This window comes from Gigantopelta aegis, chromosome 6 (assembly GCF_016097555.1).
Source record: "Gigantopelta aegis isolate Gae_Host chromosome 6, Gae_host_genome, whole genome shotgun sequence".
NCBI lineage: Eukaryota > Metazoa > Mollusca > Gastropoda > Neomphalida > Peltospiridae > Gigantopelta > Gigantopelta aegis.
Genome location: NC_054704.1, coordinates 2154445 through 2180459, shown reverse-complemented (window position 1 = coordinate 2180459; position 26015 = coordinate 2154445). Strand labels below are relative to the sequence as shown.

The 26015-nt window shown below is 35.9% G+C and overlaps 1 protein-coding gene across 2 annotated transcripts in view; it reads left to right on the top strand.

The window, feature by feature from the left end:
- The window catches only part of LOC121374173 (coiled-coil domain-containing protein 178-like), a 70107-nt gene that overhangs the window by 32590 nt on the left and 11502 nt on the right, over positions 1-26015 (top strand). For both annotated transcript variants that reach the window (XM_041501145.1, XM_041501146.1), the window contains exons 8-19: positions 1901-1970; positions 2475-2617; positions 5989-6142; positions 6509-6604; positions 7574-7710; positions 10345-10528; positions 16271-16402; positions 21534-21626; positions 22030-22143; positions 22661-22806; positions 24254-24339; positions 25186-25259. In XM_041501145.1, coding sequence (XP_041357079.1) covers positions 1901-1970; positions 2475-2617; positions 5989-6142; positions 6509-6604; positions 7574-7710; positions 10345-10528; positions 16271-16402; positions 21534-21626; positions 22030-22143; positions 22661-22806; positions 24254-24339; positions 25186-25259 — 1429 coding nt within the window. The remainder of the gene's footprint in view (positions 1-1900; positions 1971-2474; positions 2618-5988; positions 6143-6508; positions 6605-7573; positions 7711-10344; positions 10529-16270; positions 16403-21533; positions 21627-22029; positions 22144-22660; positions 22807-24253; positions 24340-25185; positions 25260-26015) is intronic.

The following is a 26015-nucleotide window of genomic DNA, read 5'->3' as shown; positions in this document are numbered from 1 at the left end:
GGATATCGCCTTCGTGAAGTGCCACGTGTGAGTGTCTTATGATAGTAATGGGTGATATCGCCTTCGTGAAGCGCCACGTGTGAGTGTCTTATGATAGTAATGGGGGATATCGCCTTCGTGAAGCGCCATATGTGAGTGTCTTATGATAGTAACGGGGGATATCGCCTTCGTGAAGTGCCACGTGTGAGTGTCTTATGATAGTAACGGGGGATATCGCCTTCGTGAAGTGCCACGTGTGAGTGTCTTATGATAGTAATGGGTGATATCGCCTTCGTGAAGCGCCACGTGTGAGTGTCTTATGATAGTAATGGGGGATATCGCCTTCGTGAAGCGCCATATGTGAGTGTCTTATGATAGTAACGGGGGATATCGCCTTCGTGAAGTGCCACGTGTGAGTGTCTTATGATAGTAATGGGTGATATCGCCTTCGTGAAGCGCCACGTGTGAGTGTCTGTGTGAGTGTCTTATGATAGTAACGGGGGATATCGCCTTCGTGAAGCGCCACATGTGAGTGTCTTATGATAGTAACGGGGGATATCGCCTTCGTGAAGCGCCACATGTGAGTGTCTTATGATAGTAACGGGGGATATCGCCTTCGTGAAGCGCCACATGTGAGTGTCTTATGATAGTAATGGGGGATATCGCCTTCGTGAAGCGCCACGTGTGAGTGTCTTATGATAGTAATGGGGGATATCGCCTTCGTGAAGCACCACGTGTGAGTGTCTTATGATAGTAATGGGGGATATCGCCTTTGTGAAGCACCACGTGTGAGTGTCTTATGATAGTACTGGGGGATATCGCCTTCGTGAAGCACCACATCTGAGTGTCTTATGATAGTAACGGGGGGATATCGCCTTCGTGAAGCGCCACATGTGTGTGTCTTATGATAGTAATGGGGGAATGGTAAATTAAATACCACTGACATTTAATTATAATGAAAATGGGGATGGGATTTAGCTCATTTGGTTGAGTGCTTGCCTGAGGTGCTTGCATTGCAGGATCGAACCACCTCGGTGGATCCATTCAGCTCATTGGGCTTTTTCTTGTTCCAACCAGTGCACCACAACTGGACAAAGGCTGTGGTATGTGCTTTCCTGTCTGTAGGAAAGTTCATATAAAAGATCCCTTACTGCATTAAGAAAAATGTAGCGGGTGTCATCTGACTACAAGTCAGAATTCAGTTACCAAAAGTTTGACATCCAATAGCTAATGAATAATTAATCAGTGTGCTCCAGTGATGTTGTTAAAGAAAAAAATACCCAGATGTGATTATTGTTAGAGTTCTATTTTCTGTCTTCTCTACAAATCTAAATTTTAATGCCTCTCTATATCACTGTTAATTGAGCATGTAGGTTTTAATTAAAGGATACATACATTTTCAGTTCTAAAGGCAATTAGTCAAGGAGAAGTTACAGTGTACACAATTCTAAAGTTTGTTGGTTCAAGAGAAGTTGCAATGTACACAATTCTAAGTCTATTGGTTTAAGGATGTTACAGTATAGATATATTTTAAAATTCTAAATCCTGTTAGTTGAGAACACTTTACAGTATACATAATTGTAAATCCTGTTAGTTGAGAACACTTTACAGTATACATAATTGTAAATCCTGTTACTTGAGAACACTTTACAGTATACATAATTGTAAATCCTGTTAGTTGAGAACACTTTACAGTATACATAATTGTAAATCCTGTTAGTTGAGAACACTTTACAGTATTCATAATTGTAAATCCTGTTAGTTGAGAACACTTTACAGTATACATAATTGTAAATCCTGTTAGTTGAGAACACTTTACAGTATACATAATTGTAAATCCTGTTAGTTGAGAAAACTTTACAGTATTCATAATTGTAAATCCTGTTCAAGTAAACTCGTGCCATATATTTGTATTGTAAAGCCCGCTTGTCCAGGAGAAGTTACAGCTGGAGGTGGAAGCCATGGACAAGATCAAGAGAGCACAAGGAGAGGTGAGGTGCACACTTTGAAACTTAAATATTTCACAAACTGCACTTGTTCTTATAGATAGAGATAGAGACAAATTAGATCATTTTATTATGTGTGTTCTGGGTATTAGAATAGACACTGGCAACAAACTTCATCTGTTAATGTTAAAATTCACTCATCCATGGAATGTTTATTTAATCAGGGGTGTGAGTTCTCCTCGGATCAGCTATTTTCCTCTCATGGAACATTGTGTTTCCTCGCATTTTAATCGGCTTTCCTCCAACGTGTCAGATGGCACAGATTTTAACCTAAGATTCCAAAAGTTCCGAGACCCCCTCTAGATTTCCTCTTTTTTACAGTTCACCAATTCCCACCCTTGTTCAATAACAGCATAGTAATTATGCAGTCAGCACTTAGAAGTCAGGTTTGGGTGGTGGGGTACAGAAGGCCACACAGTTGTGAAACATTCCGAGCTGTTGAGAAATGTTTGTTTTGCTTGACATCATTTGTATAAATCTACTTTTCAGACCGACCAAGAACTCCAGGTGACCAAACAACGGCAAGCGAAGACTGAACAGAAGTCCGAGGAAGCTGCCTCTAAGGCTGAGACAGAACGAGGATACATTAAGAAAGAACTTGACACAGTCCGTGATAATCTCAGTCAAATCAGGTAAGTTACAGAGACAGGATACATTAAGAAAGAACTTGACACAGTCCGGGATAATCTCAGTCAAATCAGGTAAGTTACAGAGACAGGATACATTAAGAAAGAACTTGACACAGTCCGGGATAATCTCAGTCAAATAAGGTAAGTTACAGAGACAGGATACATTAAGAAAGAACTTGACACAGTCCGGGATAATCTGTCAAATAAGGTAAGTTACAGAGACAGGATACATTAAGAAAGAACTTGACACAGTCCGGGATAATCTCAGTCAAATCAGGTAAGTTACAGAGACAGGATACATTAAGAAAGAACTTGACACAGTCCGGGATAATCTCAGTCAAATAAGGTAAGTTACAGAGACAGGATACATTAAGAAAGAACTTGACACAGTCCGGGATAATCTCAGTCAAATAAGGTAAGTTACAGACAGGATACATTAAGAAAGAACTTGACACAGTCCGGGATAATCTGTCAAATAAGGTAAGTTACAGAGACAGGATACATTAAGAAAGAACTTGACACAGTCCGGGATAATCTCAGTCAAATCAGGTAAGTTACAGAGACAGGATACATTAAGAAAGAACTTGACACAGTCCGGGATAATCTCAGTCAAATCAGGTAAGTTACAGAGACAGGATACATTAAGAAAGAACTTGACACAGTCCGGGATAATCTGTCAAATAAGGTAAGTTACAGAGACAGGATACATTAAGAAAGAACTTGACACAGTCCGGGATAATCTGTCAAATAAGGTAAGTTACAGAGACAGGATACATTAAGAAAGAACTTGACACAGTCCGGGATAATCTCAGTCAAATAAGGTAAGTTACAGAGACAGGATACATTAAGAAAGAACTTGACACAGTCCGGGATAATCTGTCAAATAAGGTAAGTTACAGAGACAGGATACATTAAGAAAGAACTTGACACAGTCCGGGATAATCTCAGTCAAATAAGGTAAGTTACAGAGACAGGATACATTAAGAAAGAACTTGACACAGTCCGGGATAATCTGTCAAATAAGGTAAGTTACAGAGACAGGATACATTAAGAAAGAACTTGACACAGTCCGGGATAATCTCAGTCAAATCAGGTAAGTTACAGAGACAGGATACATTAAGAAAGAACTTGACACAGTCCGGGATAATCTGTCAAATAAGGTAAGATACAGAGACAGGATACATTAAGAAAGAACTTGACACAGTCCAGGATAATCTCAGTCAAATAAGGTAAGTTACAGAGACAGGATACATTAAGAAAGAACTTGACACAGTCCGGGATAATCTGTCAAATAAGGTAAGTTACAGAGACAGGATACATTAAGAAAGAACTTGACACAGTCCGGGATAATCTCAGTCAAATAAGGTAAGTTACAGAGACAGGATAGATTAAGAAAGAACTTGACACAGTCCGGGATAATCTGTCAAATAAGGTAAGTTACAGAGACAGGATACATTAAGAAAGAACTTGACAGTCCGGGATAATCTCAGTCAAATAAGGCAAGTTACAGAGACAGGATACATTAAGAAAGAACTTGACACAGTCCAGGATAATCTGTCAAATAAGGTAAGTTACAGAGACAGGATACATTAAGAAAGAACTTGACACAGTCCGGGATAATCTCAGTCAAATAAGGCAAGTTACAGAGACAGGATACATTAAGAAAGAACTTGACACAGTCCGGGATAATCTGTCAAATAAGGTAAGTTACAGACAGGATACATTAAGAAAGAACTTGACACAGTCCGGGATAATCTCAGTCAAATAAGGTAAGTTACAGAGACAGGATACATTAAGAAAGAACTTGACACAGTCCGGGATAATCTGTCAAATCAGGTAAGTTACAGAGACAGGATACATTAAGAAAGAACTTGACACAGTCCGGGATAATCTCAGTCAAATAAGGTAAGTTACAGAGACAGGATACATTAAGAAAGAACTTGACACAGTCCGGGATAATCTCAGTCAAATAAGGTAAGTTACAGAGACAGGATACATTAAGAAAGAACTTGACACAGTCCGGGATAATCTGTCAAATAAGGTAAGTTACAGAGACAGGATACATTAAGAAAGAACTTGACACAGTCCGGGATAATCTGTCAAATAAGGTAAGTTACAGAGACAGGATACATTAAGAAGGAACTTGACACAGTCCGGGATAATCTCAGTCAAATAAGGTAAGTTACAGAGACAGGATACATTAAGAAAGAACTTGACACAGTCCGGGATAATCTCAGTCAAATAAGGCAAGTTACAGAGACAGGATACATTAAGAAAGAACTTGACACAGTCCGGGATAATCTGTCAAATAAGGTAAGTTACAGACAGGATACATTAAGAAAGAACTTGACACAGTCCGGGATAATCTGTCAAATAAGGTAAGTTACAGAGACAGGATACATTAAGAAAGAACTTGACACAGTCCGGGATAATCTGTCAAATAAGGTAAGTTACAGAACAAGGATATATTAAGAAGGAACTTGACAAAGTGATAATCATATAAGGTTTGTAAAAGAATGAGAATAAATTAAGTAAAATAAGGTAAGATATTGAATGAGTATTATTAAGAAAGAAATCCACTCGGTTTGCAGTAATATAAGTCAAATGGGCAAGTCTAAATACAGTAAGACCAATAGTGTTATAAAGATTCCTGGATTGTTTTGCTTTTTCTAAAAGAAAGAATTTGACACTGCATGTTTTACTTTTCTCTTTAAATAAATAATTTGACACTGTTAACAGGTATCTGAGCTATATCAGGTTATTTTGGTTTCTTTAAAGCACTAATCCATGTTAATAGGTAGTGTAAAATATTTTCAAATAATTCAGCTTGTTAACCATTACACATGCAGTGAAACGGAGCTTAATCGTGTTTTCTTCTATAAAAGTAGGATTACAGTCAAACCTGTCCTAGCGGCCACCTGTAATCAGCGGTCACCTGCCTAAGTGGCCACCTTTTTCTGTCTCAAACAATTTATAATGTAAATGCACTTGTACTAAGTGGTCACCTAAATCGGATCCCAAATCGCTAAAATACCCATATTAAGCGGCCACAGTAAATGTTTACTATGATATAAAAAACCCAAACTTGTTGATAACGGTTAATTTAATACATTCCATTTGCATTATTTCTGAAGGAGACGACATGTCAACAGTTGATTTATAGTCTAACTGTGAAACAACAACAAATGTTTTAAAGACTATATATGTCGCAACCTGTAATCAGTGGCCACCTGTCCCTAGCAGCCACTTTTATCTGTTCCCTTGTGTGACCGCTTCAGACAGGTTTAACTGAATTTGTTTCTTAAGTTTGTTAGATAATGACATTATACATGAATAGGACCTTGTTTGAATCAAAGTTTGTTGTAATTGTTCAGTGAGGAGTTATCGGAGGCCAAGATGCAGTACAATTCGTACGTGTATCAAGTGAACGACATCAAACAGCAGCTCAAAGACAACAGTGAGGAACTGAAAGTGCTCAAAGTGAAAAACGAAAACTCCAAAGTGGCCGAGGAGATGCAAGCAACAAAGGCAAGTTACGTGTTATCTCTCTCATTCCTTTGATCAGCACCATTAAGTGTTTTGTGCTTACTTAGATCACCCAGGTTTGTTCTGAAAATATTCCGTCTGTCTCTAAAGCCAGTTAGCTTTCTGAATAGATATTTTCCACCTTGTTAGCCATGAAGAAAAGCCAAGCTCTAAGACGATGTTTGTATTTAGTGTCGTCTATTGTTTGTGATCAGTCAATGTTCCTTCCTTTCCTTTTCTTCACTATAATGTTTTAGAAGGTTGAAAACTACCAACAAATATACTGCTGTTATATCAAGTTGGAGTGTAGAAATTACAATATTTAAAACTAAATGGGTAACTAAAGCATTTCTTTAATTTTGTAATCAGGTTCGACAGATCCAGACGAAAATAACAGAAGCAGAGTTTGAGAACCGGGAGTTGGACAATGACAACACACAACTGCAACAAGAATTAAAGAGTTTGGTACGGTGTTACATGTGTGTATGTATGGGAACGTTTAATGAACTAAAGAGTTTGGTAAGGTGTTACATGTGTGTATGTATGGGAACGTTTAATGAACTAAAGAGTTTGGTACGGTGTTACATGTGTGTATGTATGGGAACGTTTAATGAACTAAAGAGTTTGGTAAGGTGTTACATGTGTGTATGTATGGGAACGTTTAATGAACTAAAGAGTTTGGTACGGTGTTACATGTGTGTATGTATGGGAACGTTTAATGAACTAAAGAGTTTGGTAAGGTGTTACATGTGTGTATGTATGAGAATGTTTAATGAACTAAAGAGTTTGGTACGGTGTTACATGTGTGTATGTATGGGAACGTTTAATGAACTAAAGAGTTTGGTACGGTGTTACATGTGTGTATGTATGGGAACGTTTAATGAACTAAAGAGTTTGGTAAGGTGTTACATGTGTGTATGTATGAGAATGTTTAATGAACTAAAGAGTTTGGTAAGGTTTTGTAACATAAGAACATCTTGTGATATGATGTAGACCAGTCCTTTCACCTTTAATATGAAGCATAAGTAGTGCTTGAAAAATAACGTGGTATATACTACTACTAGTAATACAAACAAAACTATTATTGTTTTCTTAAATTATTATTTTTTAAAATTAGTACCTTTATACAATAAAGGGATATCCACTTATGTCATAGACAAATGTAATGGGAGTCTTAACCCAGCTTTGGTCTCCTACACCGTGCACACTTTTTCGTGTTGACTATCATTCATGTTTTGTATTTCTCCCAGCATTCATATTTATACATTTCAAAATTTGCTTCTGTATAGGAGAATTTTTAATGTGTTTTTTTGGGGGGTGGGGGAGTTGGTGTGGTGGGGCATATGGATGTAGCAGTGGGCTGTAGTCAGAGACTGACTGAGATATGTATTGTTAAAACTGCAGGACTAACTGCGTGTTTTTGTGTGTTTCTAGAAACAGCGTAATGCTCACCGCAAGTTTCACCTTCAGACGAAGGTCAAGGAGCTGGAGTCTCAGCTTCGCGTTCTCCGCCTCAAGAACCAGGAGGCCAAGATGGAGATCGACGACTCAGACGACAAGATCATCCAGTTGTGAGTAGGATGTTTCTTCAGTCTAACACACTCATTGTGTTCAGTGGTTATGTGGAGGTTTATGACAAGATCGTCCAGTTGTGAGTAGGACATTTCTCAAATCTAACACTCTCATTGTGTTCAGTGGTTATGTGGAGGTTTATGACAAGATCGTCCAGTTGTGAGTAGGACGTTTCTCAAATCTAACACTCTCATTGTGTTTAATGGCTATGTGGAGGTTTATGACAAACTCATCCAGTTGTGAGTAAGACTTTTCTCAATTCTAACATTCACATTGTGTTCAGTGGGAGGTTTATGACAAACTCATCCAGTTGTGAGTAGGACATTTCTCAATTCTAACATTCACATTGTGTTCAGTGGGAGATTTATGACAAACTCATCCAGTTGTAAATAGGACTTTTCTCAATTCTAACATTCACATTGTGTTCAGTGGGAGGTTTATGACAAACTCATCCAGTTGTGAGTAGGACATTTCTCAATTCTAACATTCACATTGTGTTCAGTGGGAGATTTATGACAAACTCATCCAGTTGTAAATAGGACGTTTCTCAATTCTAACACTCATTGTGTTCAGTGGGAGGTTTATGACAAACTCATCCAGTTGTGAGTAGGACGTTTCTCAATTCTAACACTCATTGTGTTCAGTGGGAGGTTTATGACAAACTCATCCAGTTGTAAATAGGACGTTTCTCAATTCTAACACTCATTGTGTTCAGTGGGAGGTTTATGACAAACTCATCCAGTTGTGAGTAGGACGTTTCTCAATTCTAACACTCTCATTGTGTTCAGTGGGAGGTTTATGACAAACTCATCCAGTTGTGAGTAGGACGTTTCTCAATTCTAACACTCATTGTGTTCAGTGGGAGGTTTATGACAAACTCATCCAGTTGTAAATAGGACGTTTCTCAATTCTAACACTCATTGTGTTCAGTGGGAGGTTTATGACAAACTCATCCAGTTGTGAGTAGGACGTTTCTCAATTCTAACACTCATTGTGTTCAGTGGGAGGTTTATGACAAACTCATCCAGTTGTGAGTAGGACGTTTCTCAATTCTAACATTCACATTGTGTTCAGTGGGAGGTTTATGACCAGGGTTGAAAAAAATCATGATTTTTTTTTTTAAATAAAAAAAATCGGATTTTTTTTTTTTAAATCAGATTTTTAACATTTAAATCAGATTTATTTGATTTTTTTATTTTTACTTTAATTTGGAGCTTCTGAATTGAATACTTGCTCCCTATTAAATACACGATTTGGAAGCTTCATTACATTCTGAAAGGAAATACCTCGAACATCTAGAAATGAGTTAACAAAATGCATTTTGGGGATTATTGAGTTAATGTTTAAGTACTTGGTGTTTAGCCAGGATGGCTATATAAGGTGATTTGACACATGAAGTCAGTGACTTCAAGTAACATCTGTTAGATCTGACGCTAGAGCATCCCCAAATTCGTCCAATTTACCACATTGAAGCAGAGTGGCTTCACTTGACACCTTCTGTTGTGTTGATCTCCCAGGATCATCCCAACCATAGATTTGGGGGAATTGTCACTGATCAGTATGACTTGTTAGACTACATGGTGTTGAAATCTAATTGCAATTCAATTATAAATATTTGTAAAAATAATTATCTAGTGTAAGTAACAATTGATTTTAAATAACACTTCATTTTTTGTACTGCAAGTTAATTGATAAATCACATGTTTACAAAATAATCACTAAAAATAAATGCAATAATCATAGAAATCAAATGAAACATAATAAAAATTAAAAAAATCGAAATGCATGATTTTTTTGCAGTGATTTAAATCAATTATTTAAATCAAACAACTCTGTTTATGACAAACTCATCCAATTGTGAGTAGGACGTTTCTCAAATCTAACACTCACATTGTGTTCAGTGGCTATGTGGAGGTTTATGACAAACTCATCCAATTGTGAGTAGGACGTTTCTCAAATCTAACACTCACATTGTGTTCAGTGGCTATGTGGAGGTTTATGACAAACTTGTCCAGTTGTAAGTAGCACATTTCTCAACTGTAACACATTTAAGTTCAGTGGTTATGTTGAGATTTATTACAAACTCATCCAGTTGTAAGTAGCACATTTCTCAACCGTAACACATTTGAGTTCAGTGATTATGTTGAGATTTATTACAAACTCATCCAGTTGTAAGTAGCACATTTCTCAACCGTAACACATTTGAGTTCAGTGATTATGTTGAGATTTATTACAAACTCATCCAGTTGTAAGTAGCACATTTCTCAACCGTAACACATTTGAGTTCAGTGATTATGTTGAGATTTATTACAAACTCATCCAGTTGTAAGTAGCACATTTCTCAACTGTAACACATTTGTGTTTGGTTGTTATGTTGAGATTTATTACAAACCCATCCAGTTGTAAGTAGCACATTTCTCAACCATAACACATTTGTGTTTGGTGGTTATGTTGAGATTTATGTACTGAGAGGTGTTTTTGCTCTTGTTTTACTTTATGAAAGTTAACTGTATGGTACATTACTGTAGGTTTTTAAAACAGTTGCAACAATTGCTGTGGGGTGCCACCATCAAGTCCGTGCCCTGTTGTATGTTTTGTTAAAGAATGCAATGACGTTGTGGTTGGTGTTGTAGGACTCGCCTGAAAGACTCAGACGACAAGAAGCTGAAGAGCATGGTGCGCGACCTGGCGAAGAGCGAGGCGCTGCTGCTGACCACGCTGGAGGAGTTCGACAGTGTGACCGTCCTGCACGACATGGCCAGGAACAAACTACAGACCAAACAGGGGGAGGCTTTCAGGAAGGAGGAGGGACTCAAGGTGAAGTGTCTGTGTGTGTGTGTGTGTGTGTGTGTGTGTGTGTGTGTGTGTGCGCAACCGTCCTGCACAACATAACCAGGAACAAACTACAGACCAAACGGAGAGGCTTTCAGGAAGGAGGAGGAACTTACGGTGAAGTTTGTGTGTGTCTGTGTGTGTGTGTGTGTGTGTGTGTATGTCTGTGTGAGTGTGAGTGTGTATATCTGTGTGTGTGCGACCGTCCTGAATGACATGGCCAGGAACAAACTACAGACCAGGCAGGGGGAGGCTTTTAAAAAGGAGGAGGGACTCAAGTTGAAGCACAGCAAGCTCTTACTGTAGTGTGTGTGTGAAGATGAGACTGGGTTTTTGGTTGTGTGAAGATTTGGTTGGTATAGTTTTGTGTATAGTGTTATGTAGATCTGTGTTTGGTTGAGTATTATGTAGATTTGTGTTAGGTTTAGTGTTATGTAGATTTGTGTTTGATTGAGTGTTATGTAGATTTGTGTTTGGTTGAGTGTCATGTAGATTTGTGTTTGGTTGAGTGTTATGTAGATTTGTGTTTGAATTAGTGTTGTGTAGATTTGTGTTACGTTTAGTGTTATGTAGATTTGTGTTTGATTGAGTGTTATGTAGATTTGTGTTTGGTTGAGTGTTATGTAGATTTGTGTTTGGTTGAGTGTTATGTAGATTTGTGTTAGGTTTAGTGTTATGTAGATTTGTGTTTGATTGAGTGTTATGTAGATTTGTGTTTGAATTAGTGTTATGTAGATCTGTGTTTGGTTGAGTGTTATGTAGATCTGTGTTTGGTTGAGTGTTATGTAGATTTGTGTTTGAATTAGTGTTATGTAGATTTGTGTTTGGTTGAGTGTTATGTAGATTTGTGTATGGTTGAGTGTTATGTAGATTTGTGTTTGGTTGAGTGTTATGTAGATTTGTGTTAGGTTTAGTGTTATGTAGATTTGTGTTTGAATTAGTGTTATGTAGATTTGTGTTTGGGTTGAGTGTTATGTAGATTTGTGTATGGTTGAGTGTTATGTAGATTTGTGTTAGGTTTAGTGTTATGTAGATTTGTGTTTGAATTAGTGTTATGTAGATTTGTGTTTGGTTGAGTGTTATGTAGATTTGTGTTTGAATTAGTGTTATGTAGATTTGTGTTTGGTTGAGTGTTATGTAGATTTGTGTTTGGTTGAGTGTTATGTAGATTTGTGTTGGGTTTAGTGTTATGTAGATTTGTGTTTGATTGAGTGTTAAGTAGATTTGTGTTTGAATTAGTGTTATGTAGATTTGTGTTTGGTTGAGTGTTATGTAGATTTGTGTTTGGTTGAGTGTTATGTAGATTTGTGTATGGTTGAGTGTTATGTAGATTTGTGTTTGGTTGAGTGTTATGTAGATTTGTGTTTGATCGAGTGTTATGTAGATTTGTGTTTGAATTAGTGTTATGTAGATCTGTGTTTGGTTGAGTGTTATGTAGATTTGTGTTTGGTTGAGTGTTATATAGATTTGTGTTTGAATTAGTGTTATGTAGATTTGTGTTTGGTTGAGTGTTATGTAGATTTGTTTTTGAATTAGTGTTATGTAGATTTGTGTTTGGTTGAGTGTTATGTAGATTTGTGTATGGTTGAGTGTTAGGTAGATTTGTGTTTGGTTGAGTGTTATGTAGATTTGTGTTAGGTTTAGTGTTATGTAGATTTGTGTTTGAATTAGTGTTACGTAGATTTGTGTTTGGTTGAGTGTTATGTAGATTTGTGTTTGAATTAGTGTTATGTAGATTTGTGTTTGGTTGAGTGTTATGTAGATTTGTGTTTGAATTAGTGTTATGTAGATTTGTGTTTGGTTGAGTGTTATGTAGATTTGTGTATGGTTGAGTGTTATGTAGATTTGTGTTTGGTTGAGTGTTATGTAGATTTGTGTTTGGTTGAGTGTTATGTAGATTTGTGTTTAGTTAAGTGTTATATAGGTTTTTATTGCATAATGAAAATATATCTGTATTCTTATTGGTCAAAAACCAGTCACATGACCGTCCATAAATAGTGATATTGCCCTGAGATGGTCTCACCGGTCCATCAAAAGTGATATTGCCCTGATCAATGAAAATAAAGATGAGACAAAATTCTATCCAATTAATGAGTAGGTAACGTAATGCAACGTCAACTGCTAATTCCAATGTAAACAAGCACAAACTTGTGACAAAATGCTTTGCTGTTCTTGAGCAAAAAGATAACATCTTTAGTCATACCGAGTTTATTTCCGCAAATACGACAAAAACAAGGTCAGTAATTGTCAAATTGTGTATGGAAAATATTGCAGATTTAGAAATGTACAAATACATTAAAATGCAGTTGGAATCGACACTCAGGATTTTATGTTACAAAATAAAAAATGTACTGTTCAGTATAAATGTATGTTTAGATTTATGACATTTTGTTTTTTATTTTGCTATTAATATGATTTTGGCACTCTTGCTGGTTATAATATCTCGAATTTGAATTTTTTTTTTCTTGGTAATGTTTCAACTGTTTATTTCCGCATTCCTCTGCGTGTCATACAACATCATAGGATTACATGATGTCACTAAATCCCATCAGTTTTAACACATTGTGGGAAATTATAAGCGTTGGCGTATTTCGATTCTGATAAACAAAGCAGGAATGTACGAGTCTTATGGATGACATTATGTAATAAAACAAGTACTGACTGCATTTCGGGCAATATCATGTTTTATGGACTGAAGAAATTGATATTGCCCTCAATGACGGTCAATAATTGACAAGTGTATGATTGAGTGTTATGTAGATTTGTGTTTGGTTAAGTGTTATGTAGATTTGTGTTTGGTTGAGTGTTATGTAGATTTGTTGAAGAACACAGAATTCTGCGTCTATTTTGCAGTGATCATTGTGCTGTTTACGTGACTTTGAAGTTTAAAAAGAAACAAAGCACATGCTATACAAGGAAAATGTACAATTATAACCAGGCTGATTTCGATGGCTTGCAGAATTGTATTAAGAATTTCAACTGGGAGAATATATTTGTTAGTAACGATGTAAACATTATAGCAGAGCTAATGGTTAAAACTGTAATTAATTGCTGTGATGATTTTATTCCACATAAATATGTTACTATTAGACGAAACAATGCTCCTTGGATTAACAGTAATATTAGGACTTTAGTGCGGAAACGAAATAGACTACATACAAAGGCAAAAATTAGAAATACACAACGAGATTGGGAGCTATTTAGAGAGGCGTGTAACAAAGTTATTTCAAGCATCCGTAAAGCTAAATATGATTATAATATGAAACTGGATAATTTATTAAATAATGAACACGGGAGTAAAACTTGGTGGCAGGTTCTCAAACGATATATAAAACAAAAAGATAATTCCAAATCAACGTTTCCAGTTATTGAAAACAATGGTATTCTTTATGAGAGTGATGAGGATATTGCAAACGTAATGAACAATTATTTTATAAACCAAGCCACAGTTGATAAACCAGATCAAGACGTACCAATGAATCAACATAAGATCATTAATCAACTGAAAGAAATAAGATTACAGGTAAAAGAAGTCGAAGATGTTTTGTTATCTCTAAATGTAAGAAAAGCCAGTGGTCCTGATCTAATTAATAACAACATTATTAAGAAAATTGGAAAATATTTAGCCAACCCGTTTGACGAAATTATTTAACTTGTCTCTGTCTTATTCTATATTTCTCACTATTTCTCACTATTTGGAAGCAGTCACTCATCGTTCTCATCCATAAGAAAGGTAGTATTTATCTGTGCAGTAATTACAGGCCAGTGGCCTTAACAAGCTGTTTATCTGAAGTATTTGAAACATGCGTTATGAAATATATTTCAAATTTCTTTCTTGATAATGAAATAATATCTTATTTGCAGTCTGGTTTTAGACCTGGTGATTCCACAGCTTATCAGTTGACAGACCTTTATAATTATATCTCTAAAGCAATGGATGATGGAAAAGAGGTCAAAGCCCCCATCAGTAATGACATTGAGGAATTATCCGCTTCGAAATGCTGATGAATTGAAAAACATTCGTGCTAGAACAGAATTATATAAGAAATCATTTTTGCCGTCAGCTGTTAGGGATTGGAATGCCCTCGATATTAATATTAGAAATTTAAACTCTTTTAGCAAATTTAAAAAGGCTATATTTCCACTAAAACAAACACCACATAAATACTTTTTAGATTTTGGATCACGCTCAAACCAAATTATACATTGTAGACTCCGTTTAGATTGCAGTGATCTAAATGCCCACAGATTTTTAAGACACATTTATGATAATCCTTATTGTCGTTGTGGCCATCATTGTTCTGTTGTCCTTTGTATGATCATATTCGCCCAACCATGTTCTTTTATAACAGAGGTTTCGACATTAAAGCAGTGCTTTTTGGAAATAAGGATTATCATTCTGAATTGAACCTAAAGATAGAACAATCTGTGCACAATTTTATTACTTTAACAAAGTGATTCACTTTATAATTATACATTACCTACCAGAGTGTTTTTCGGTATCGTCAATATCATATATTAGGAATAAAAATTGTATTATGTGAGCCTCTGGCGAGCATAATACATTATTTTTGTTCCTAATATATGATATTGAAGATCCCGAAATACACAAGGGTAATAATCTCTTTATCATATAAGCTCAAGCTTAATACAATGTGTTTTTGTAAACTGTACACGCAACTTTAATTCCAGTCCGCCATTACTAGATATTCAAATGACGTAAGAATATGTGGCGCGGTGTATTTTTTTAATGGAATTGATGTCAAACTCGAATGACGTCATTTGGATGCCCTTACATCAAAATGAAGTTATGCCTAACATTTTTTGTTTTCTGAACACTGGACAGCTTTCAGTGTCAAATTGCCATTGAAATGTTTTTATTTGATGACTATGAATGCATACGTCAATCATGGAGTGTCACCCAAGTACGTTTGCTTAAATGTCAATAAACCTAGTGCCGAGACCTTGACTAATTTACATCTAATTTGCAAAGTTATCAAATTGTTAAAGTATGTGATCTGAAAAATATCACATACTTTGATTGCACTGAAAATGTAAGATATTATATGATAAATATTATTATTATATTAGTCTGGGGCACCATTTGCATGTTTCGCTTAAAATTTGTATTATATATGGTTTACACACGTAGCTCATATATATTTATGAATGCGAGTTCTATATCTAACAAAGTATTTGTAGTTTGTATGCAATGGCTGAAATGTTATTTATGTAATGTTATCTTTCATGTTCATCATTTATTTCAATTAATGTATTATGTCAAATTATATTGTGGAGAGACATTTACATAGGCCTACAGCCTGTTTGCTGATCCATTTCATTTATTTTAAATGAATAAATATTGTGTACGGTTGAGTGTTATGTAGATTTGTGTTTGGTTGAGTGTTATGTAGATCTGTATTTGATTGAGTGTTATGTAGATTTGTGTTTGGTTGAGTGTTATGTAGATCTGTATTTGATTGAGTGTTATGTAGATTTGTGTTTGGTTGAGTGTTATGTAGATTTGTGTATGGTTGAGTGTTATGTAGATTTGTGTTTGGTTGAGTGTTATGTAGATTTGTGTTTGGTTGAGTGTTATGTAGATTTGTGTTTGGTTGAGTTTTATGTAGATTTGTGTTTGGTTGAGTGTTATGTAGATTTGTGTTTGGTTTAGTGTTTAAAATGCTGTGGTTTGGTGTAATGAAGATACGTTATCTTTATCTTTAGAATGCAGTGGAGTCTCTGAGGAAACAGATGAAGGAAGAGATGCACACGAGAACCATCCTCCAGGCTCGCATTGGGTCCGACACCGTGGAGATTCTCAAAACCAGACAGGACTCGGCCGGCAAGAAAGAAAAAGTACGTAAAACTTTCATCTTTCTACATTACTACAGAGGCCATTCAACAATTACATAATACATGAAGATGAGTTTTGTAACATTTTAAAAACCATCTGATTTTTATTCAAAAATAAATTTAAAATGGTCTCTATGAAACAGTGAAAAGTGGTGTATGGCAGATCAAAATTGTCACTGCTATGAAAACAGATTTGTTATAGTCCATGGTGATGTGATGAGTCTGTAAGGAAGTCTAAGCATGTTGTGTGTGAACATTGTTGTATTTTACAGTATAATGTAAGGTCATCAAGGTTGCTTTCAGAAAATCCTAATAATAATGATAACAATTATTATAATAGTAATGTTATAAAAGAAATATAAATGAGAAACAAATGTGGGATAAGTGTTGGTTTATTTGTGTAATGAATAACTATTTGACCCATGTGGAGTTCTAATCAGTATCACGGTACTTGGATACGCTAGCAGCTGTCCTGGGATGTGACAAACATTGATTACACGGCATGCAACCATTATTCATTTTCATCACTCACTTACAGTTTGGGGATAATAAATAGGCTACAGTTTGACACAGGTATGTGCATACAAAATTTATTGACCTCATTTAGAAATTGTGTTTTTCACGTATCTCTCTTTGAGGGAATAAAATAGGGTCCAGGCGTGTTTGAAAACCTTGTAAGACATTGATTATCCTGTAATAATCTGTATACATAGTCACTGCACTCTGGATTCAAGATGAACAGACACAATCTGTAGGTACATACAGCCTGCTCTGTTAGACGTGTTTGAAAACCTTATAAGACATTGATTATCCTGTAATAATCTGTATACATAGTCAGTGCACTCTGGATTCAAGATGAACAGACACAATCTGTAGGTACATACAGCCTGCTCTGTTAGATGTGTTTGAAAACCTTATAAGACATTGATTATCCTGTAATAATCTGTATACATAGTCAGTGCACTCTGGATTCAAGATGAACAGACACAATCTGTAGGTACATACAGCCTGCTCTGTTAGACATGTTTGAAAACCTTATAAGACATTGATTATCCTGTAATAATCTGTACATGTATACATAGTCAGTGCACTCTGGATTCAAGATGAACAGACACAATCTGTAGGTACATACAGCCTGCTCTGTTAGACTTGTTTGAAAACCTTATAAGACATTGATTATTCTGTAATAATCTGTACATGTATACATAGTCAGTGCACTCTGGATTCAAGATGAACAGACACAATCTGTAGGTACATACAGCCTGCTCTGTTAGACGTGTTTGAAAACCTTATAAGACATTGATTATCCTGTAATAATCTGTATACATAGTCAGTGCACTCTGGATTCAAGATGAACAGACACAATCTGTAGGTACATACAGCCTGCTCTGTTAGATGTGTTTGAAAACCTTATAAGACATTGATTATCCTGTAATAATCTGTATACATAGTCAGTGCACTCTGGATTCAAGATGAACAGACACAATCTGTAGGTACATACAGCCTGCTCTGTTAGACATGTTTGAAAACCTTATAAGACATTGATTATCCTGTAATAATCTGTACATGTATACATAGTCAGTGCACTCTGGATTCAAGATGAACAGACACAATCTGTAGGTACATACAGCCTGCTCTGTTAGACTTGTTTGAAAACCTTATAAGACATTGATTATTCTGTAATAATCTGTACATGTATACATAGTCAGTGCACTCTGGATTCAAGATGAACAGACACAATCTGTAGGTACATACAGCCTGCTCTGTTAGACGTGTTTGAAAACCTTATAAGACATTGATTATCCTGTAATAATCTGTACATGTATACATAGTCACTGCACTCTGGATTCAAGATGAACAGACACAATCTGTAGGTACATACAGCCTGCTCTGTTAGACGTGTTTGAAAACCTTATAAGACATTGATTATCCTGTAATAATCTGTACATGTATACATAGTCACTGCACTCTGGATTCAAGATGAACAGACACAATCTGTAGGTACATACAGCCTGCTCTGTTAGACGTGTTTGAAAACCTTGTAAGACATTGATTATCCTGTAATAATCTGTACATGTATACATAGTCACTGCACTCTGGATTCAAGATGAACAGACACAATCTGTAGGTACATACAGCCTGCTCTGTTAGACGTGTTTGAAAACCTTATAAGACATTGATTATCCTGTAATAATCTGTACATGTATACATAGTCACTGCACTCTGGATTCAAGATGAACAGACACAATCTGTAGGTACATACAGCCTGCTCTGTTAGACGTGTTTGAAAACCTTATAAGACATTGATTATCCTGTAATAATCTGTATACATAGTCAGTGCACTCTGGATTCAAGATGAACAGACACAATCTGTAGGTACATACAGCCTGCTCTGTTAGATATGTTTGAAAACCTTATAAGACATTGATTATCCTGTAATAATCTGTATACATAGTCACTGCACTCTGGATTCAAGATGAACAGACAGAATCTCTAGGTACACACAGCCTGCTCTGTCAGACAGATTTCACCTAGGTTGTCATCACTGACCATGACTCTGTGACCATGTCTACACACAAATCTTTCGTCACTGAACTCGACTCTGTGACCATGCCTACACACAAATCTGTTGTCACTGAACTCGACTCTGTGACCATGCCTACACAGAAATCTGTCATACCCCATACATGTTTCAAGCACAAGGCTAATTGACACATTGGTACTAGATGAAATAAAATTGCACATTTTTTTTATCCAGATGAAACTATTATTTTTTACAACCAACACACTCACATTTATAACCAATCACAGGTGTTCACTTCTCTATCAAAAGTTGGGTGCACCTCGAACTTTGGTTTAGTACTACCTATACTGATAACATACATTTTTCAAAAAGTGTCCAGCTATGTGTCTTTATGACAACCAGGATCTGGTGTATTCTGACATAAACTGACAACCTCATTGAAACTGTTGTTTCTACAGTGCAGCCCAATATAATGTACACCTAAAAAAGCATATATATTGCATATAATACAAATGCAATATGTCATATTAAACCACAAAATGTTTTAAAATAAAACTCCTGAAGATATTTACTTTCAGTTGGGTGTGTGTACTCAGGTATATATGTAGAGACAACAAAGATAGTCAGAGTACCTCTACCCCTTTAAAGAATTCCATTAAAACACATGCACTTGATTGACCCCTAGATTATGAAGACCTTAACAGGCACATCAAAGAAATATCAGTATTAAAAAAATACACTGTCTGAGAAAGGAAACACCAACATGACTGTACCTGTATGAAGTAATGACTTAATGTCCTGAACATTAGTGTTGGGAGGAAATCCTGTATGCTGGGTGTGGGTGTCTTCAAGTTACCAGGTGTGGGAATTTCAAATCCATCGGCCATGCAGATTTTCATAATGAACCATCAAAACCATTGGCAGCCACCAATATTCCTGACTATATTTTATTTATAGCCTACTGTAGTTGGAGGTTTTAATAGTTGTGATATCTGGAATAATCATGCACCTTTAACACATTTATTTTTGATTAATTACTGAAAAAAACTATTTTTAAATGACAAAATTACCCGAACATCTATTTTCTTGCATTATTTTCTAATCCGGATGAATGCAATATGTACATTAGATGTATTCCTACAATCTGTAATCCAGCATTTTATTTAGCTAGTAACATTAGGTAATACAGCTTTAACAATAAAATAAATTATCAACTTAATCCAAGGCAGATCAAATCTGAAAAAATTGGTTCTGAATCTAGTATAAACTCAAAATGCTTTTCATGAGAGCTAACTAAGTGATTATTAAGAAAAAAAATGATCTGGAGATCTAAGTATATGTTTAGCAACCTTATTGTTATGTACAAATAAGAACAGAAGGCACAATAGTGACAACAAATTTAATTATGTTTTGGGTAAAGTTTTTCTTCAAATTTACTTTAAATTTTGCATAAAACTACAACTTAGCACCCTATAAATATGTCAAAATGACAATAAAAATCAACTTCTTTACAAATTTGAGTTTTCAGAATTTCATACATAAAAAATTAACAATGTTAATGGAAACTAAAGACATTAACCCACTATTGGCACATGCTATTTTTAATATAAAAATAAATTGCTATTAAAAAATCTTAGTCCAGGTTGCCTATATATAATACCATATTTAAGAGCAGTTGTATATGGCAAGTCAAATACCATGTAAAAAGAAATTATTGAAATCTTTACAGTATGAATTATAGGCCAAAACCAACTTTTCTTCAGTGCTAACTTTGATTCAAACTCCATTCAGAGCCATGTACAGAGATTATTGTCAAGGTCAAGGTCATTGTGAACTTGCATGATCGAGTGATGGCTAATTAATCAACCAGTATAGTTTAATTAAATAAAATGACAAAATCATAATATTTTTCATTATGCACTGAATATGTGCTATAGGGTGTATACTACCAAATCAAATCCCATAGACGACAATAGTAACATATGTGGCTAAAACTCCTACCTGCAACGTATCAACCGACATAAATGCCACGGATATAAATACTACCACCCCTTACACTTAAAGTGAATCAGAAAAAAATGGGGGTCAAGCTGCTCGTTTCTGAGATAACGGGTAGCGTCTATGACTACCCTAGTTTCGCACAAAATTCGAGTACTTGTTTTTACAGGTACCCCATACATGTTTCAAGCACAAGGCTAATTGACACATTGGTACTAGATGAAATAAAATTGCACATTTTTTTTACCCAGATGAAACTATTATTTTTTACAACCAACACACTCACATTTATAACCAGTCACAGGACTTGTGGTGTTCACTTCTCTATCAAAAGTTGGGTGCACCTCGAACTTTGACCCAGCCGGAAGTTATTTGGTTTAGTACTACCTATACCATCTAACAGTGCAGACAAGTAGACCATGGGTCCCATTCCATGAAGTGATTCAAGTACTATGATCTCTTACTGGAGGGGCCCTGATAAGTATGCAGTTCTCTTGAGGTGCTCTGGTTTGAGCATTTGTTAGCTAGTGTGTTGTACAAGTGTGTAATAGTAGGTTAACATGTGTAAATGTCATAATATTAGTCTGAGCTGTAGTAATGTTGTATTTGTAGGCTCAGACTATAGCATATGAGGTGAAAAATGCTGTCAATAATGTCCTCGAGAAAGTGGAAAAACTAAGAGCAAGCAAACAAGTAAAAGATCAAGTAAGTGTTATGGATTTTCAAAGTCCTGGCAGACATTATCCTGATGAGTTGTGTAAAATGTTATGTTGTTTATAGCTTTGCATGCATGGTCATTCTGTTTTAAAGGTTTTCCCATGGGCCCCACTTTAGGCAGGAATATATTTTACTTTCCTCAACTATTCACATAATATGGCATGGAAGATTAGGCGAATCATGAAAAATATAGTACACTACCTTTTAACCTTTTTTTTCAGTAATGTATTTCACATTTTTCTTTATTATGTATTAAAAATTGTAAGAAATAAAATAAAATAAAGCAGACTTCTTTTTGATGTTTTTCAATTTTCGTTTTTTCATGTAGTTTATTGTGAGTGTTTTGATGTGTGCTGTACTGCATGTTGCAGAGTTGTTGTTTTCACTGTAGCGCAAGACTGAACTGAAGGCCACTATCGACGACATGAAAACGCAGCATGAAGAAAGTACGAAGACGTTTATGGAGAAGATCAGTGTGCTTAAGCCTCACCACACACACCTCAAGGTGACCCACATTTCAACACACACGCTCTTCTCATGTCCCAATACTTTATTTTTAAACAGTCAATTACTAGACTTTAGTTGGTGCTCCCTGTATTAAAGACGACTTGCAATGAAATGCATGTGTATTACAAATTACAGCTGCTGTAAGAATAATATTTTGTTGCATTAGCCAACTTTTTTTTTGTGTCCAGTAATGTTGTATCATGTGAATTATAGTAATTCCACATAAATTAATCTTGTGATTGGATGAGATTATGTGGTCATTGTTTTAGTTTAGATCTATACATGGAGAGAAGGTAGGAGTGACACTCTCACTCTCACTCTCACTCACTCTCACTCTCACTCACTCACTCTCTCTCACTCTCTCTCTCTCTCTCTCTCTCTCTCTCTCTCTCTCTCTCTCTCTCTCTCTCTCTCTCTCTCTCTCTCTCTCTCTCTCTCTCTCTCTCTCTCTCTCTCTCTCTCTCTCTCTCTCTCTCTCACACACACACACACACACTGTCTCTGTTTGATTTCAGGAGGACGTGTTCAAGATACAGAAGCGTCTCGACCACATCAAGTGGCAGTCAGACGTGATGAAGAAACAAACAGACGACATGGACGCCTCATCGGCCATCATGAACAAAGTCCAGAACAGCACGGAGAAAATAGTGAAAACGCTTGCGTTAGTGAATTTTTAGTCCACTTAATGCAAAGTCAGAAATATCATCGAGAAAATATTGAAAGCCCTTTCATTAGTCCACTTCATACAAACTCCAAAACATTTTCGTTAGTGTTCATTTAGTCCACTTAATATTAGTTCAGAACTCTACTTGTTTGTGTTCATTTAGTCCACTTAATATTAGTTCAGAACTCTACTTATGTTAGTGTTCATTTAGTCCACTTAATATTAGTTCAGAACTCTACTTATGTTAGTGTTCATTTAGTCCACTTAATATTAGTTCAGAATTCTACTTATGTTAGTGTTCATTTAGTCCACTTGATATAAAGTCCAAAACCCCATTTATGTTAAAAATCATTTAGTCCACTTAATGTAAAGTCGAAAATATAACTTATGTTAGTGTTCATTTAGTCCACTTAATATTATTTCAGAACTCTACTTATGTTAATGTTCATTTAGTCCACTTAATATTAGTTCAGAACTCTACTTATGTTAGTGTTCATTTAGTCCACTTAATATTAGTTCAGAACTCTACTTATGTTAGTGTTCATTTAGTCCACTTGATATTAGTTCAGAACTCTACTTATGTTAGTGTTCATTTAGTTCACTTAATATTAGTTCAGAACTCTACTTGTTTGTGTTCATTTAGTCCACTTAATATTAGTTCAGAACTCTACTTATGTTAGTGTTCATTTAGTTCACTTAATATTAGTTCAGAACTCTACTTATGTTAGTGTTCATTTAGTTCACTTAATATTAGTTCAGAACTCTACTTATGTTAGTGTTCATTTAGTTCACTTAATATTAGTTCAGAACTCTACTTGTTTGTGTTCATTTAGTCCACTTAATATTAGTTCAGAACTCTACTTATGTTAGTGTTTATTTAGTTCACTTAATATTAGTTCAGAACTCTACTTATGTTAGTGTTCATTTAGTCCACTTAATATTAGTTCAGAATTCTACTTATGTTAACGTCCATTTAGTCCACTTGATATAAAGTCCAAAACACCATTTATGTTAGAGATCATTTAGTCCACTTAATGTAAAGTCGAAAATATAACTTATGTTAGTGTTCATTTAGTTCACTTGATATCAAGTTCAAAACAGCACTTACATTTTAATTATTTAGTCTACTAGATATAAAGTCCTAATACTATAAAGAAAACTTATACACTTATGCATAAAACAACTGTTTAGGCCACTTGATATCAAGTCCAAAACACCACGTCTTTGACTTTTCATATCATCCAGTTTGTAGTTCACTGAATATGATCATTTCAGAATGCCACAAAAAATCATAAAAATCATCACTTGAGTGATTTCTTGTTCACTGTTGGTAAAAGGCCCCTAGATAAGTTATTAGTGTTCATTTTAAGATAGGTTATTATAGTGTTAATGTGAAGAATTTCTCTGCATGATCAAACTGATGTGTTACTGTCTGTCTGTACAGATCAGAACTTGAGGAACACACATTACGGCTGAATGCATTCAAGAAGAACCAAGATCATCTGCTGGAGACATACCAGAGTCTGGTTGGTGAGTTACCCCGGTCTCTTTTCGTTTCTCTACTTCAAAAACCAACAACATCTTGTAGAGACATACCAGAGTCTGGTTGGTGAGTTACCCCGGTCTCTTTTAGTTTCTCTACTTCAAAAACCAACAACATCTTGTAGAGACATACCAGGGTCTGGTTGGTGAGGTACCGTGGGTCTCTTTTCATTTCTCTACTGCAAAAACCAACAACATCTCATAGAGACATACCAGGGTCTAGTTGGTGAGGTATCCCGGTCTCTTTTCGTTTCTCTACTTCATAAACCAACAACATCTCATAGAGACATACCAGGGTCTAGTTGGTGAGCTACCCCGGTCTCTTCGTTTCTCTACTTCTCAAGGGAGGATACAGGGTGGGTGATCGTCTATCTCAGGACAGGTAATTCAGGGCATGGATTGTATTCTCAGTATAATCGAGGGATGTCATTAAAACATGAAATAAGAGGTGAAAGTGAACTTATAGGCAGCCATTACCATCTGCTGTGAATGTCATGTCACCTAAACAAGCTGGTACCAAAGCCTAAGAATAACACAATTAACGACTGCCGGTAGTAGGGGAGCATAGTAGATAGTTACAAGTGTCAGCATTTGTCTTTTAATGTGATTCCTTCAACCTGTTTGACCCTTAGTTTGAGATGGGCACAAATATTGTAACAGTTGTGGTATTACTTGTCATGTGTCATATTTGATCAGGGTTTGTACTGACTTGCTATTTGTTACTTGCATCTTGCATTTTTTATTGTGTAAATCATAACTATTTTGGTGTTGATGTAGACTGTAAAGTGTATATTTGCAAGAAGATTAACAGTTCTGTGTTCTGGTACATTGCAGATCGTAACCGTCAGAATCGCCGCAACCATGTCCGACTGCTAGAGGACCGGCAGGTAGTCCTCACAAGACACGAGGTATGTTAATTGTTACAGCACTTAGTTATAGCCTAGGTAGTCCTTGCAAGACACGAGGTATGTTTATTGTTACAACACTTAGTTATAGCCTAGGTAGTCCTCGCAAGACACAAGGTATGTTTATTTGTACAGCACTTAGTTATAGCCTAGGTAGTCCTTGCAAGACACGGGGTATGTTTATTGTTACAACACTTAGTTATACCCTAGGTAGTCCTCGCAAGACACGAGGTATGTTTATTTGTACAGCACTCAGTTATAGCCTAGGTAGTCCTTGCTAGACATTGTTACAACACTATAGTTATACCCTAGGTAGTCCTACGCAACACTTAGTTATACCCTAGGTAGTCCTCGCAAGACACAAGGTATGTTTATTTGTACAGCACTTAGTTATAGCCTAGGTAGTCCTCGCAAGATACGAGGTGTGTTTATTGTTACAGCACTTAGTTATAGCCTAGATAGTCCTCACCAGACATGAGGTGTGTTTATTGCTACAACACTTAGTTATAGCCTAGGTAGTCCTCGCAAGACATGAGGTATGTTTATTGCTACAACACTTAGTTATAGCCTAGGTAGTCCTCGCAAGACATGAGGTATGTTTATTGCTACAACACTTAGTTATAGCCTAGGTAGTCCTCACAAGACATGAGGTATGTTTATTTGTACAGCACTTAGTTATACCCTAGGTAGTCCTCACAAGACACGAGGTATATTTATTTGTACAACACTTAGTTATAGCCTAGGTAGTCCTCACAAGAC